General features: G+C 35.6%; 1 protein-coding gene across 1 annotated transcript in view; it reads left to right on the plus strand.

Annotated features, from left to right (window-relative positions):
• LOC121369368 (mannose-1-phosphate guanyltransferase beta-like) overlaps positions 1-16,968 on the plus strand; it is a 33,409-nt gene extending 16,441 nt beyond the window's left edge. The window contains exons 6-10 of the mRNA XM_041494413.1: positions 1,477-1,635; positions 2,267-2,345; positions 11,435-11,562; positions 12,225-12,407; positions 15,092-16,968. Of these exons, the coding sequence (XP_041350347.1) occupies positions 1,477-1,635; positions 2,267-2,345; positions 11,435-11,562; positions 12,225-12,407; positions 15,092-15,223 (681 nt within the window). The 3' untranslated portion in view covers positions 15,224-16,968. The remainder of the gene's footprint in view (positions 1-1,476; positions 1,636-2,266; positions 2,346-11,434; positions 11,563-12,224; positions 12,408-15,091) is intronic.
• The last annotated feature ends 1,335 nt before the right edge of the window (positions 16,969-18,303 follow it).

The raw sequence follows: 18,303 nt of genomic DNA on the forward strand, positions 1-18,303 counted from the left end.
TGTTATCTGTATTTACAGGTCACGAAAGTAGACGAACCCTCTAAGTATGGTGGTGTTGTCTATGATTTTTATTATGTGTTATCTGTATTTACAGGTCACGAAAGTAGACGAACCCTCTAAGTATGGTGGTGTTGTCTATGATTTTTATTATGTTTATGAAGTGTTATCTGTATTTACAGGTCACGAAAGTAGACGAACCCTCTAAGTATGGTGGTGTTGTCTATGATTTTTATTATGTGTTATCTGTATTTACAGGTCACGAAAGTAGACGAACCCTCTAAGTATGGTGGTGTTGTCTATGATTTTTATTATGTGTTATCTGTATTTACAGGTCATGAAAGTAGACGAACCCTCTAAGTATGGTGGTGTTGTCTATGATTTTTATTATGTGTTATCTGTATTTACAGGTCACGAAAGTAGACGAACCCTCTAAGTATGGTGGTGTTGTCTATGATTTTTATTATGTTTATGAAGTGTTATCTGTATTTACAGGTCACGAAAGTAGACGAACCCTCTAAGTATGGTGTTGTTGTCTATGATTTTTATTATGTGTTATCTGTATTTACAGGTCACGAAAGTAGACGAACCCTCTAAGTATGGTGTTGTTGTCTATGATTTTTATTATGTGTTATCTGTATTTACAGGTCACGAAAGTAGACGAACCCTCTAAGTATGGTGGTGTTGTCTATGATTTTTATTATGTTTATGAAGTGTTATCTGTATTTACAGGTCACGAAAGTAGACGAACCCTCTAAGTATGGTGTTGTTGTCTATGATTTTTATTATGTGTTATCTGTATTTACAGGTCATGAAAGTAGACGAACCCTCTAAGTATGGTGGTGTTGTCTATGATTTTTATTATGTGTTATCTGTATTTACAGGTCATGAAAGTAGACGAACCCTTTAAGTATGGTGGTGTTGTCTATGATTTTTATTATGTTTATGAAGTGTTATCTGTATTTACAGGTCACGAAAGTAGACGAACCCTCTAAGTATGGTGGTGTTGTCTATGATTTTTATTATGTTTATGAAGTGTTATCTGTATTTACAGGTCACGAAAGTAGACGAACCCTCTAAGTATGGTGGTGTTGTCTATGATTTTTATTATGTTTATGAAGTGTTATCTGTATTTACAGGTCACGAAAGTAGACGAACCCTCTAAGTATGGTGGTGTTGTCTATGATTTTTATTATGTTTATGAAGTGTTATCTGTATTTACAGGTCACGAAAGTAGACGAACCCTCTAAGTATGGTGGTGTTGTCTATGATTTTTATTATGTTTATGAAGTGTTATCTGTATTTACAGGTCACGAAAGTAGACGAACCCTCTAAGTATGGTTGTGTTGTCTATGATTTTTATTATGTTTATGAAGTGTTATCTGTATTTACAGGTCACGAAAGTAGACGAACCCTCTAAGTATGGTGGTGTTGTCTATGATTTTTATTATGTTTATGAAGTGTTATCTGTATTTACAGGTCACGAAAGTAGACGAACCCTCAAAGTATGGTGTTGTTGTCTATGACATTGAAAATGGTCAGATAAAGCAGTTTGTTGAGAAACCTCAGGAATACGTGTCAAACAAGATCAATGCTGGAATGTACATTTTCAGTCCATCCATGCTCCAGCGAATTGAAGTGAGTCAGTTAGATGTGGTTGTTATTATATTAAGATGTAGATTGCCATTACCACCTGTGGATAGAGAGTTTGTAATTCACCTTGCAGTTACCTTCACAGTCACTAATTATCAGGCTACTAGGAGCAGAGTGTTGCTTCATGATTCACTGATTATCAGGCTATTAGGAATGCAGGGTTTCTGCCAGAGGATGCAGAGGGTAAAATTGTGTATCCTAAAATCTTGGAAATTAAAATAGATATATTTTAATAATTTTTAACTAGATTATAGTAAGAAAACTGATGTTTAAAATTTGTCAGATCGCATGAAAGGCTTTGCCCAATTTGAAAACATTTCAAAGCCGTAGCCACTTAGCAGGAGCACTTATTGGGTGTTTTATTTGTATTACGTACCATCAAATTCTTGTAGAAAGTCTGGAGTGGGGTGTTACTTTGTGATCGGGTTACTTGGAGTGGGGTGTCAATGACAGTAGGTAACAGACTCGGTTCTATGATGTTCAGGTCATTTTGTACAATTTAAAGGCCTATTATATGGGGGAAAAATCTTGTTGGTTGTCTTGTTTGTAAGTAATATGTATGATATTAATTATAAGATTTTTAAAACTACGATCCTTTTGTTTGTAAATTTTTCAGCTGCGACCGACATCTATAGAGAAGGAAGTGTTTCCTTTTATGGCAAGAGACTGCAATCTGTTTGCCATGGAATTACAAGGTGAGTGGGCAACACTGAACATATTCTCAAAATACACAGCTTGAATAGGGAAAGGAAGATCTATTTTGCAATAAATATTTTGTAAAAAGGATTGCCCAATAAAGACAACAAAATCATCCATATATTTATATATACAGTGGACTCAAACCTGCATTTGTCTAAACCCAGCATTCTGTGTAAACCGGCACAGTTTTAAAATCCCGTCCAACTACCGTTAATTTATTAGGAATAAAACTGTCTACACTGGATGCTATCTATTCCAGATTTCGGATGCAAGTTCAAGAACAAAAGAATGGTTTATGTAGTAGTTAGCTCTGTCTACACTGGCATGCGATCTTACCTCTACTGTCTGCCATGGGGCACCTTTTAAACAATGACGGCAGTTCCCCAGTAATCAGGACACCAAAGAACGTGTTATGAAATAATTGCTCGCTTTTGAAGGCTTAATAAACAATGAACCACACCTGTGGTAACTGGTGTAGGTAGCAAGATAAATCAGATTATTATGTGTATGTGTTCATGCGTGCATTGCATCATACCAATCTATTTAAAATAATAAAACTATATATTATTTAATCAATAAAATAATGTTATTTATTCTGTTTGTTGTTTTATATGTGTTCTTGGTTTGAACACATACTTTTTTAGCAATCAAATGTTAATATCCCACTTTAAAAAGTCAGGACTGAACTTGTGTCCCAACCCGCTTCTCACTGAATACCCATTGTATTTTTTTAATTGTGAGTTTGATAGGTTTCTTAGAAACGCAGATATCTTTCAGGTTTATACCAATCACTAAAACAAGCATTACTTAGCCTTACTTTTACAGATGTCTTACAGAGTTTATTCCAATCACTAAACAAATATTACTTAGCCTTGCTTTCATAGATGTCTTACAGAGTTTATACCAATCACTAAACAAGCATTACTTAGCCTTGCTATTACAGATGTCTTACAGAGTTTATACCAATCACTAAACAAGCATTACTTAGCCTTGCTTTTACAGATGTCGTACAGAGTTTATACCAATCACTAAACAAGCATTACTTAGCCTTGCTTTTACAGATGTCGTACAGAGTTTATACCAATCACTAAACAAGCATTACTTAGCCTTGCTTTTACAGATGTCTTACAGAGTTTATACCAATCACTAAACAAGCATTACTTAGCCTTGCTTTCATAGATGTCTTACAGAGTTTATACCAATCACTAAAACAAGCATTACTTAGCCTTGCTTTTACAGATGTCTTGCAGAGTTTATACCAATCACTAAAACAAGCATTACTTAGCCTTGCTTTTACAGATGTCTTGCAGAGTTTATACCAATCACTAAACAAGCATTACTTAGCCTTGCTTTTACAGATGTCTTGCAGAGTTTATACCAATCACTAAAACAAGCATTACTTAGCCTTGCTTTTACAGATGTCTTACAGAGTTTATACCAATCACTAAACAAGCATTACTTAGCCTTGCTTTTACAGATGTCTTACAGAGTTTATACCAATCACTAAACAAGCATTACTTAGCCTTGCTTTTACAGATGTCTTACAGAGTTTATACCAATCACTAAAACAAGCATTACTTAGCCTTGCTTTTACAGCTGTCTTGCAGAGTTTATACCAATCACTAAAACAAGCATTACTTAGCCTTGCTTTTACAGATGTCTTACAGAGTTTATACCAATCACTAAACAAGCATTACTTAGCCTTGCTATTACAGATGTCTTACAGAGTTTATACCAATCACTAAAACAAGCATTACTTAGCCTTGCTTTTACAGCTGTCTTACAGAGTTTATACCAATCACTAAACAAGCATTACTTAGCCTTGCTTTTACAGCTGTCTTACAGAGTTTATACCAATCACTAAAACAAGCATTACTTAGCCTTGCTTTTACAGATGTCTTACAGAGTTTATACCAATCACTAAACAAGCATTACTTAGCCTTGCTTTTACAGATGTCTTGCAGAGTTTATACCAATCACTAAACAAGCATTACTTAGCCTTGCTTTTACAGATGTCTTGCAGAGTTTATACCAATCACTAAACAAGCATTACTTAGCCTTGCTTTTACAGATGTCTTGCAGAGTTTATACCAATCACTAAACAAGCATTACTTAGCCTTGCTTTTACAGATGTCTTACAGAGTTTATACCAATCACTAAAACAAGCATTACTTAGCCTTGCTTTTACAGATGTCTTGCAGAGTTTATACCAATCACTAAAACAAGCATTACTTAGCCTTGCTTTTACAGATGTCTTGCAGAGTTTATACCAATCACTAAAACAAGCATTACTTAGCCTTGCTTTTACAGATGTCTTGCAGAGTTTATACCAATCACTAAACAAGCATTACTTAGCCTTGCTTTTACAGATGTCTTGCAGAGTTTATACCAATCACTAAACAAGCATTACTTAGCCTTGCTTTTACAGATGTCTTACAGAGTTTATACCAATCACTAAACAAGCATTACTTAGCCTTGCTTTTACAGATGTCTTACAGAGTTTATACCAATCACTAAAACAAGCATTACTTAGCCTTGCTTTTACAGATGTCTTACAGAGTTTATACCAATCACTAAACAAGCATTACTTAGCCTTGCTTTTACAGATGTCTTACAGAGTTTATACCAATCACTAAACAAGCATTACTTAGCCTTGCTTTTACAGATGTCTTACAGAGTTTATACCAATCACTAAACAAGCATTACTTAGCCTTGCTTTTACAGATGTCTTACAGAGTTTATACCAATCACTAAAACAAGCATTACTTAGCCTTGCTTTTACAGATGTCTTGCAGAGTTTATACCAATCACTAAAACAAGCATTACTTAGCCTTGCTTTTACAGATGTCTTGCAGAGTTTATACCAATCACTAAAACAAGCATTACTTAGCCTTGCTTTTACAGATGTCTTGCAGAGTTTATACCAATCACTAAAACAAGCATTACTTAGCCTTGCTTTTACAGATGTCTTACAGAGTTTATACCAATCACTAAACAAGCATTACTTAGCCTTGCTTTTACAGATGTCTTACAGAGTTTATACCAATCACTAAAACAAGCATTACTTAGCCTTGCTTTTACAGCTGTCTTACAGAGTTTATACCAATCACTAAACAAGCATTACTTAGCCTTGCTTTTACAGCTGTCTTACAGAGTTTATACCAATCACTAAACAAGCATTACTTAGCCTTGCTTTTACAGCTGTCTTACAGAGTTTATACCAATCACTAAACAAGCATTACTTAGCCTTGCTTTTACAGCTGTCTTACAGAGTTTATACCAATCACTAAACAAGCATTACTTAGCCTTGCTTTTACAGATGTCTTGCAGAGTTTATACCAATCACTAAACAAGCATTACTTAGCCTTGCTTTTACAGATGTCTTGCAGAGTTTATACCAATCACTAAACAAGCATTACTTAGCCTTGCTTTTACAGATGTCTTGCAGAGTTTATACCAATCACTAAAACAAGCATTACTTAGCCTTGCTTTTACAGATGTCTTGCAGAGTTTATACCAATCACTAAACAAGCATTACTTAGCCTTGCTTTTACAGATGTCTTGCAGAGTTTATACCAATCACTAAACAAGCATTACTTAGCCTTGCTTTTACAGATGTCTTACAGAGTTTATACCAATCACTAAAACAAGCATTACTTAGCCTTGCTTTTACAGATGTCTTACAGAGTTTATACCAATCACTAAAACAAGCATTACTTAGCCTTGCTTTTACAGATGTCTTACAGAGTTTATACCAATCACTAAAACAAGCATTACTTAGCCTTGCTTTTACAGATGTCTTACAGAGTTTATACCAATCACTAAAACAAGCATTACTTAGCCTTGCTTTTACAGATGTCTTGCAGAGTTTATACCAATCACTAAACAAGCATTACTTAGCCTTGCTTTTACAGATGTCTTACAGAGTTTATACCAATCACTAAACAAGCATTACTTAGCCTTGCTTTTACAGATGTCTTACAGAGTTTATACCAATCACTAAAACAAGCATTACTTAGCCTTGCTTTTACAGATGTCTTACAGAGTTTATACCAATCACTAAAACAAGCATTACTTAGCCTTGCTTTTACAGATGTCTTACAGAGTTTATACCAATCACTAAAACAAGCATTACTTAGCCTTGCTTTTACAGATGTCTTACAGAGTTTATACCAATCACTAAAACAAGCATTACTTAGCCTTGCTTTTACAGATGTCTTACAGAGTTTATACCAATCACTAAAACAAGCATTACTTAGCCTTGCTTTTACAGATGTCTTACAGAGTTTATACCAATCACTAAAACAAGCATTACTTAGCCTTGCTTTTACAGATGTCTTACAGAGTTTATACCAATCACTAAAACAAGCATTACTTAGCCTTGCTTTTACAGATGTCTTACAGAGTTTATACCAATCACTAAAACAAGCATTACTTAGCCTTGCTTTTACAGATGTCTTACAGAGTTTATACCAATCACTAAACAAGCATTACTTAGCCTTGCTTTTACAAGCATTACTTAGCCTTGCTTTTTACAGATGTCTTACAGAGTTTATACCAATCACTAAACAAGCATTACTTAGCCTTGCTTTTACAGATGTCTTACAGAGTTTATACCAATCACTAAACAAGCATTACTTAGCCTTGCTTTTACAGATGTCTTACAGAGTTTATACCAATCACTAAACAAGCATTACTTAGCCTTGCTTTTACAGATGTCTTACAGAGTTTATACCAATCACTAAACAAGCATTACTTAGCCTTGCTTTTACAGATGTCTTACAGAGTTTATACCAATCACTAAACAAGCATTACTTAGCCTTGCTTTTACAGATGTCTTACAGAGTTTATACCAATCACTAAACAAGCATTACTTAGCCTTGCTTTTACAGATGTCTTGCAGAGTTTATACCAATCACTAAAACAAGCATTACTTAGCCTTGCTTTTACAGATGTCTTGCAGAGTTTATACCAATCACTAAAACAAGCATTACTTAGCCTTGCTTTTACAGATGTCTTGCAGAGTTTATACCAATCACTAAAACAAGCATTACTTAGCCTTGCTTTTACAGATGTCTTGCAGAGTTTATACCAATCACTAAACAAGCATTACTTAGCCTTGCTTTTACAGATGTCTTGCAGAGTTTATACCAATCACTAAAACAAGCATTACTTAGCCTTGCTTTTACAGATGTCTTGCAGAGTTTATACCAATCACTAAAACAAGCATTACTTAGCCTTGCTTTTACAGATGTCTTGCAGAGTTTATACCAATCACTAAAACAAGCATTACTTAGCCTTGCTTTTACAGATGTCTTGCAGAGTTTATACCAATCACTAAAACAAGCATTACTTAGCCTTGCTTTTACAGATGTCTTGCAGAGTTTATACCAATCACTAAACAAGCATTACTTAGCCTTGCTTTTACAGATGTCTTGCAGAGTTTATACCAATCACTAAACAAGCATTACTTAGCCTTGCTTTTACAGATGTCTTGCAGAGTTTATACCAATCACTAAACAAGCATTACTTAGCCTTGCTTTTACAGATGTCTTGCAGAGTTTATACCAATCACTAAACAAGCATTACTTAGCCTTGCTTTTACAGATGTCTTACAGAGTTTATACCAATCACTAAACAAGCATTACTTAGCCTTGCTTTTACAGATGTCTTACAGAGTTTATACCAATCACTAAACAAGCATTACTTAGCCTTGCTTTTACAGATGTCTTGCAGAGTTTATACCAATCACTAAACAAGCATTACTTAGCCTTGCTTTTACAGATGTCTTGCAGAGTTTATACCAATCACTAAACAAGCATTACTTAGCCTTGCTTTTACAGATGTCTTGCAGAGTTTATACCAATCACTAAAACAAGCATTACTTAGCCTTGCTTTTACAGATGTCTTGCAGAGTTTATACCAATCACTAAACAAGCATTACTTAGCCTTGCTTTTACAGATGTCTTGCAGAGTTTATACCAATCACTAAAACAAGCATTACTTAGCCTTGCTTTTACAGATGTCTTGCAGAGTTTATACCAATCACTAAAACAAGCATTACTTAGCCTTGCTTTTACAGATGTCTTGCAGAGTTTATACCAATCACTAAAACAAGCATTACTTAGCCTTGCTTTTACAGATGTCTTGCAGAGTTTATACCAATCACTAAACAAGCATTACTTAGCCTTGCTTTTACAGATGTCTTGCAGAGTTTATACCAATCACTAAACAAGCATTACTTAGCCTTGCTTTTACAGATGTCTTACAGAGTTTATACCAATCACTAAACAAGCATTACTTAGCCTTGCTTTTACAGATGTCTTACAGAGTTTATACCAATCACTAAACAAGCATTACTTAGCCTTGCTTTTACAGATGTCTTGCAGAGTTTATACCAATCACTAAACAAGCATTACTTAGCCTTGCTTTTACAGCTGTCTTGCAGAGTTTATACCAATCACTAAACAAGCATTACTTAGCCTTGCTTTTACAGATGTCTTGCAGAGTTTATACCAATCACTAAACAAGCATTACTTAGCCTTGCTTTTACAGATGTCTTACAGAGTTTATACCAATCACTAAAACAAGCATTACTTAGCCTTGCTTTTACAGATGTCTTACAGAGTTTATACCAATCACTAAAACAAGCATTACTTAGCCTTGCTTTTACAGATGTCTTACAGAGTTTATACCAATCACTAAACAAGCATTACTTAGCCTTGCTTTTACAGATGTCTTACAGAGTTTATACCAATCACTAAACAAGCATTACTTAGCCTTGCTTTTACAGATGTCTTACAGAGTTTATACCAATCACTAAACAAGCATTACTTAGCCTTGCTTTTACAGATGTCTTGCAGAGTTTATACCAATCACTAAACAAGCATTACTTAGCCTTGCTTTTACAGATGTCTTACAGAGTTTATACCAATCACTAAACAAGCATTACTTAGCCTTGCTTTTACAGATGTCTTGCAGAGTTTATACCAATCACTAAACAAGCATTACTTAGCCTTGCTTTTACAGATGTCTTGCAGAGTTTATACCAATCACTAAACAAGCATTACTTAGCCTTGCTTTTACAGATGTCTTGCAGAGTTTATACCAATCACTAAACAAGCATTACTTAGCCTTGCTTTTACAGATGTCTTGCAGAGTTTATACCAATCACTAAACAAGCATTACTTAGCCTTGCTTTTACAGATGTCTTGCAGAGTTTATACCAATCACTAAACAAGCATTACTTAGCCTTGCTTTTACAGATGTCTTGCAGAGTTTATACCAATCACTAAAACAAGCATTACTTAGCCTTGCTTTTACAGATGTCTTGCAGAGTTTATACCAATCACTAAAACAAGCATTACTTAGCCTTGCTTTTACAGATGTCTTGCAGAGTTTATACCAATCACTAAAACAAGCATTACTTAGCCTTGCTTTTACAGATGTCTTGCAGAGTTTATACCAATCACTAAAACAAGCATTACTTAGCCTTGCTTTTACAGATGTCTTGCAGAGTTTATACCAATCACTAAAACAAGCATTACTTAGCCTTGCTTTTACAGATGTCTTGCAGAGTTTATACCAATCACTAAAACAAGCATTACTTAGCCTTGCTTTTACAGATGTCTTGCAGAGTTTATACCAATCACTAAAACAAGCATTACTTAGCCTTGCTTTTACAGATGTCTTGCAGAGTTTATACCAATCACTAAAACAAGCATTACTTAGCCTTGCTTTTACAGATGTCTTACAGAGTTTATACCAATCACTAAAACAAGCATTACTTAGCCTTGCTTTTACAGATGTCTTACAGAGTTTATACCAATCACTAAAACAAGCATTACTTAGCCTTGCTTTTACAGATGTCTTACAGAGTTTATACCAATCACTAAAACAAGCATTACTTAGCCTTGCTTTTACAGATGTCTTACAGAGTTTATACCAATCACTAAAACAAGCATTACTTAGCCTTGCTTTTACAGATGTCTTACAGAGTTTATACCAATCACTAAAACAAGCATTACTTAGCCTTGCTTTTACAGATGTCTTACAGAGTTTATACCAATCACTAAAACAAGCATTACTTAGCCTTGCTTTTACAGATGTCTTACAGAGTTTATACCAATCACTAAAACAAGCATTACTTAGCCTTGCTTTTACAGATGTCTTGCAGAGTTTATACCAATCACTAAAACAAGCATTACTTAGCCTTGCTTTTACAGATGTCTTACAGAGTTTATACCAATCACTAAACAAGCATTACTTAGCCTTGCTTTGACAGATGTCTTACAGAGTTTATACCAATCACTAAAACAAGCATTACTTAGCTAGCCTTGCTTTGACAGATGTCTTACAGAGTTTATACCAATCACTAAACATGCATTACTTAGCCTTGCTTTCATAGATGTCTTACAGAGTTTATACCAATCACTAAACAAGCATTACTTAGCCTTGCTTTTACAGATGTCTTACAGAGTTTATACCAATTACTAAAACAAGCATTACTTAGCCTTGCTTTTACAGATGTCTTGCAGAGTTTATACCAATCACTAAAACAAGCATTACTTAGCCTTGCTTTTACAGATGTCTTACACATATTCCAAATGTTTGGTTAATATGATGTTTTATATATGTTGGTATTTTTCTTATTAATATATCGCAAGAACTGTAACTGCATGAACTCTGTCTACACCGGCGCTCTATCTAAACCGGCATATTTTATCGGTCCCAACTTAATCTGGTTTAGACTAGAGTCCACTGTATATTAATTTGGATAATTTTATGTTATATTAATGTTTAGAAATTTATAGTACTACTAACTTGGATAATATGCTAGGATTATGGTTTTTAATGTTAATTATATGCAGGATTATGGATGGATGTTGATGTTTACTGTGTTTAATTTTAATCCTGGTTACATGCAGGATTCTGGATGGATGTTGATGTTTACTGTGTTTAATTTTAATATTGATTATATTCTGGATGGATGTTGATGTTTACTGTGTTTAATTTTAATACTGATTACATGCAGGATTCTGGATTGATGTTTACTGTGTTTAATTTTAATATTTGTTATATGCAGGATTCTGGATGGACGTTGGTCAGCCGAAGGACTTCTTGACCGGGATGTGTCTGTATTTGACATCTCTCAAACAAAAACAGCCAGAGAAACTTTACGTTGGACCCAGTGTTGTTGGAAATGCATTAATAGTAAGTTAGACACTTTTTATGTTGATAGTGATGGGAGACTTGCTAGATCTTCATCATAACATGGCTAGTGTTTTGTTTAATTTTCCCTTCAATTTGTATGCAGACACCCATGTAATGGTCAAACATTTAGTCTCAGCTGTGACAGTGAATGCTGGCTGTGTAGTTTTTCAGAGCACATCGGCCATCTTTCTTTTGCATAACCATATCACTTTCTTTAATTGGTCACAGTATTCATAGAAACAAGAGAAGTAGTGTGACAAAGATGTAGTAGTATTCACTTCTCATAGGTAAAATGCTGTACTAATGATTGAGATTTCAGAAGATGAGTAAATTAATCAAGAATTTTAATCCTGGTTACATGCAGGATTCTATATTATATATATATTAACCATTTTATATTAACCATTTTTATTAAATTTATATTTTGATGTCTAAAATCTCCATTATGTTTTAAGACAATAAAAACCTCTTTTAAAAAAAAATATCAACAGTATTAGTATTATAAAAAAACCTGTTTTGTGGTGACCTGGTTTGGCCATTGTCTTGAGTTTCATAAAATTCTCTAGAGAATTATAAAACTGTCCGATAGGTTTGATTTTGATTGATATTTTACCTATCATGTTCTTGATAGCTTAAGTAGTGTTTTTTTTTCTTTGTTGTAGGACCCGAGTGCTAAAATCGGTAACAACTGTAGAATTGGTCCCAATGTGACGATTGGCCCGGATGTGATAATAGAGGATGGAGTGTGTATAAAGAGGTGCACCGTGTTGAAGGGAGCTCACATCAAGTCTCACTCCTGGCTGGAGTCCTGCATCATTGGCTGGAAGTGTAACATAGGAAACTGGGTACGTTGTATGTGATGTAGTGTGTATTAAGAGGTGCACCATGTTGAAGGGAACTCACATCAAGTCTCACTCCTGGCTGGAGTCCTGCATCATTGGCTGGAAGTGTAACATAGGAAACTGGGTACGTTGTATGTGATGTAGTGTGTATTAAGAGGCACACCATGTTGAAGGGAACTCACATCAAGTCTCACTCCTGGCTGGAGTCCTGCATCATTGGCTGGAAGTGTAACATAGGAAACTGGGTACGTTGTATGTGATTACTGATTATAAGAAATTGGCTGGAAGTGTAACATGGAAACTGGGTACGTTGTATGTGATTACTGATTATAAGAAGTTGGCTGGAAGTGTAACATAGGAAACTGGGTACGTGGTATGTGATTACTGATTATAAGAAGTTGGCTGGAAGTAACATAGGAAACTGGGTACGTTGTATACTACTCAAAAGAATTTAAGGGTCAAAAATTTATAACCAAATAAGTTTCAGAGTGTATTAGATTGATGATGTAAACTACACCAAAATGTTTATTTATTGTTCCATATTTACAAAAAAAAACAAATAAACGTCACTGTATACAAGAAAGTCACATGACATGCTGTCAAAGTTGAAGGTTGTCAAACATGGATTTTACACATTAGAACATTCGTTTAATAGTGTGTGAATCCACCCATGGCGCGAATACACTCGACACATTGTTGCCTCATGCTGTTGATCAGACGTCTGAAGAACTCTTGGGGAATGGCCTGCCACTCTGCCATAAGAAGTTGACCCAGATCATGAAGGTTGGCCGGAGGGGCATGGTTATCCCGAACTCTCCTGCCTAATTCGTCCCAGGCGTACTCTATTGGGACCAAGTCAGGCGAATATGCTGGCCAATCCATCCTGGCGATACCTTGTTGTCTGAGAAAGTCCGTTACCACCCTGGCGCGGTGGGGTCTGGCATTGTCATCCTGCAGAACTGCCCCGCTGCCAATCTGCTGAAGGCCTGGGAGAACCAACGGCCGGATAATCTCATTCAGATAGCGGATTCCATTCAGAATGCCATCCATAACATAGAGGGGGGTCCTGTGGTGGATAGAGATGCCGCCCCACACCATGACGCTGCCACCACCGAACCGGTGACGTTGTCTAACGTTAACGTCAGCGAAGCGCTCCCCAGGACGTCTGTAGACACGAACCTGACCGTCGTTGAAATGGAGACTAAACCTGGACTCATCAGTGAACATCACTCGACCCCACTGAACACGTTGCCACCGCAGATGAAGCATGCACCAGTGACGTGGTAGGAGTGGTGGTCGAACAGCCTGGCGACGGCAGCGTAGATTATTGGCTCTCAGACGATTGCGTATGGTTTGATCAGACACTCGAGTTCCAGTTGCAGTCCGCAGATTGTCACGTAATCGGCGTGCAGTGGTTGTGCGTTGACGTAGAGCCATATTGGTGATGTAGCGGTCCTCTCTATTTGTAGTGCTTCAGGGTCTTCCCGAACGTGGACGATTTCGAACAGAATTCGTTGCTTGGTACCGTTGCCACAGTCGGCCAACGACACTCTGACTGACACCAAGTCTCAGAGCAACATTTCTTTGCGTATTGCCATCCTGAAGCCAAGCAATAGCCCTTCCTCGATCTTCGATAGTCAGTTGAAGTTGTACCATTGTCGAATTTGGAGTGTGCACCGTACACAAACGCAAGCTCCAATTATACGGAAATTCAGCATTGGGAACATGGAATACACGTGCAAAGCGTGCAAATGAAGCGCTTTGTGAAAAAGCAAGTTATGGGCACTTAGCAGACCTTTCGCTTTCGCCCTAATTTACGTGCAAATGTAAGCATGTTTTCGCCATTAGAACTAGTCGACAGTGTCAATGACAGTGGATTTTAATTCATTTATGGGTTGCTTAGACCCACTTTCGTCAAAATGGAACAATACCATGCGTGACATTATGGTCTAGCTAATATAATTGACATTCAGAAAATAATGTCGAAAATATCGTCTGACCCTTAAATTCTTTTGAGTAGTATATGTGATTACTGATTATAAGAAATTGGCTGGAAGTGTAACATAGGAAACTGGGTACGTGGTATATGATTACTGATTATATAAGAAATTGGCTGGAAGTGTAACATAGGAAACTGGGTACGTTGTATGTGATTACTGATTATAAGTAGTTGGCTGGAAGTGTAACATGGAAACTGGGTACGTTGTATGTGATTACTGATTATAAGAAATTGGCTGGAAGTGTAACATTGGAAACTGGGTACGTGGTATGTGATTACTGATTATAAGAAATTGGCTGGAAGTGTAACATTGGAAACTGGGTATGTAGCAAAACAAAACACAAGAAAAATGTGTATTAAAACTATAGGTGCGTTTGCATTTAGCATTAGTAAATAAAAAATTTATAATATGACGAGATAAAATTTTAACTGCTTTTCACATATTAACAACTGATATAGATAAAAGTTATACGGAATTTTTACAGTAGTTGTTAAATTCTCATTGGAATAATAATATGGTCTATTAATAGAGTAATATGTACAGAGTCATTCCCGTTTGGTATTCTCTCTCTTTGTGAACACTTTATCATCTTAATTGGCTCAAAAATTAAAAAATTTGTACCAACTACAAAGGTGGGAGAGTCATAATAAAACAAAAGTATTTACAAATGTTGTTTTGTTTTTCCAGGTTCGAATGGAGAACGTGTGCGTACTGGGTGAAGATGTGACAGTGAAAGATGAACTGTACATCAACGGAGGAAGAATTTTACCTCACAAGTCTATAGCAGAATCCGTCTGTGAGCCTCAGATCATCATGTAGCCAGACAGCCGTCTCGTTCTTACCTCACACCGCAGCTTTCTTCACAGAAGTGGAGAGGACACAGTCATCACCAATACTGGCCGAAACTTACACTTCATGTCCTGCATCAAGACCAAGTTAATACTTTCTGGAGTCCTTTGTTGGCAAGATTTCTGACACAGGTTTGAAGGAAATCAGTTGTACGAGTCACTTTTGCATCAGTTTTTAATGACTTGTTCGAGTTGGTTGATTTTATCGAGATGGGTATCGAGATTGTCTTCAAAAGGATAAGTTCCAGAAATATTTTCTAGTACAGTTGTATATGTTGTAAAATCATCCTGTTGTGCCACAATATCACCATTTCTTTTCATGTTATGTCAGATTGTGTTACCATCATAAAGAACGAGAAATGAAAATGTGTATTAACATGCATTGTTAAGAAGGTAGATGGTCAATGTTAATATTGTTATTTGTTGATGGCAGGTTACACAGTGTAGACAATCATTGCTAGGCAGTTTCTTTCTTAGGGGTTTTCTAGCAGGTGATCACCATCAAAGTTAACCCCGTTTATCCAGGACACAGTCAATGACAAAGTGGTTGGACATCTTTAACATAAAATTGTAGTGTAGCAAATTGTTTTCATATCTCAGCTGATTGCACTAGAAATACTTTTTCTTAAGGAACCATTGTTGGGGGTGGGGGGGGGGGGGGGGGGTGGGTGTGTGTGTGTGTGTGTGCATTGGGTTGTGGAGGGAATAAATAAATTGATGTTTATTTGGACTGGAGCTTAATGGAACATGACATTAACAGTGTGACATCTCTTATATAAGTATATTGAGAGAATTTGATTACTTCATTTTTGTCAAGTTTTTTCTTCTGCCTTCTAGTAGGCTTGACAGAAGGAGCACACTTGAATTGTCCATTTTGTTTAATTTAAAACTTGTACATGCTCCGATGTCTGTTATCAACCATCATTTTAACCATTATTGTTATTCGTGCAGTCTGCAGAATTGTTTAAAAAATGCATTCTAACTTATTGTAACATTTGTAGCAATAATTGTAGGTTTTACTGAATATATATTATTTAGGCAGAACAAATATTCTTTGGCAAATTTTGAATTGCACATTTTGTATGTTGACATTGTTTTTGATTATAAAATTGTTGAGTTTCATTTGTTGTATCATTTAAGTTTGGTTAGTAATTGTATTATTTGTTTTATCACGGTCCGTTTTGTTCACTTTCAAAATGCATTGTGTTTTGTTTTCTCCTGTTTGTAACATATAATAGAAGACATAATTTGTATCATTAGTCCTCTGCCGGTCCAATTGGAGGGGACTATTGGTTACATCTACGTCCTTCTGTCTGTCTTTGCCACACATTGTTTTCACAATGCCTCGAGATACTGATCTGAAATTCTGTGTATAGCTTTAACATGATCTGTTACAGATCAAGTTTGACTGTCAGGACAATTTATGCATTTTGCACACAGTTATGATCTTTTGAACTTGGGAAATAATTATTAAAAAAATTCTGGACCTTTCTCCCCCACCCCCCGCAACACAAATATTTTGTGTATAGCTTTATCATGTACGGTCACAGATCATATTTGACTGTCATATCAAATTTGACTCTCATGGCAATTTATACATTTTTCAGTTATGGTCCTTGAATTTAGGGAGATATGAAAATTTGTTTTCCCCCCGACATTTTCTTTTTGCAATGCCTGAAGATATTGAGATGGAATTTTGTATATAGCTTTATCATGTATTATACAGATCAATTTTAAGTTTTATGGCAATTTACCAATTTTTCACAGAGTTATTGCCCTTGAACTTAAGAGATGTAAAAAAAAAAAATGGGGGCCCAGTAGGGGGACATGTATTACTTTAGCACTACTCTTAGAATGCTGGTTTTATTATGTAAATTCATCAGGCTCTATTTGAATAATGGTTTGCAGCTTCACTTGCATAAACTAAATCTCAATTTTATTTGTATATTTTGTCTCTTCTCAGACTTCTGAAAAAACATTTACTGATTACAACCAACACATTATTTTATAATGAATATATGTTAATAGTCGTATACAAATAAGTGCAATAAACATTTCTTTGACATTCCATAAACTGGAATAAATGTATTAATATACTACATTTTTATTTGTTTTCCCATGAAATCATCAAATGTTTGAGTGTCTGATTTCAGTTTCATTATTTTATACATTGATGCTCCGTCCCATGTTCTTTATAGAATGTAATCAATATCTGTTTTTAACTGGATGACAGATATATTTAAGATTCACACACAAGATCTGTTAGCTGTATTGCACACCAAACTTCAGACAGTAGTTTCCTCATATTTTGTGGATTTGTAAATGTGGTAATACTTGTACAGGTGGGTGAAAGGCTTTGGTTCTAGTGTAGTGCTTTGATTCAAAAACAAGACTTTGTGATCTAAAGTGGGCTTTTGCTGCGATGCTAGTTAGCATGATTGGGTTTTAGTTTATGAAAGCTGCCATCTCAAATGTTCTGTTGATGAAGGGCTTTATTCGGGCATTCTGTGGGATCGACCGTAGATCCCTTCGCCAAAAGCAATTTGATGTGTAAATATTGTAATTATATTGGTTAGGATAAATTAATTTAATAATGGTTTGTTGCTTCATTCAATAGCCTAAACATTCCAGTAGTATATGATTAAATCAAGCTAATATTTCCACTCCCATTGGACACAAGATCCTGCCAAAATCGTGAATAAATCCCTATTTTAAGTATGTCATCAAGTTCAATTGTGGATAAATCCCTATTTTAAGTATGTCATCAAGTTCAATTGTAGATAAATCCCTATTTTAAGTATGTCATCAAGTTCAATTGTAGATAAATCCCTATTTTAAGTATGTCATCAAGTTCAATTTTGTGTCACCTAATATGTTGTCCTCTATTAATGCTTGAGGGGTGGGACATTTCTGGACTGTTTGGTGGTACAGACATCGAAATAAGTCGAGATTTTCACTATCAGTACGAACCGAGCTTTCCAGGTCTGTATTTTGTATTAAAACTAGTTGGTTGTATTTTGCTTTAGGAGGGGAGAGTGCAGCTTTATAAAT

The sequence above is a fragment of the Gigantopelta aegis genome, chromosome 3 (genome assembly GCF_016097555.1).
Source record: "Gigantopelta aegis isolate Gae_Host chromosome 3, Gae_host_genome, whole genome shotgun sequence".
In the NCBI taxonomy this organism is placed as follows: domain Eukaryota; kingdom Metazoa; phylum Mollusca; class Gastropoda; order Neomphalida; family Peltospiridae; genus Gigantopelta; species Gigantopelta aegis.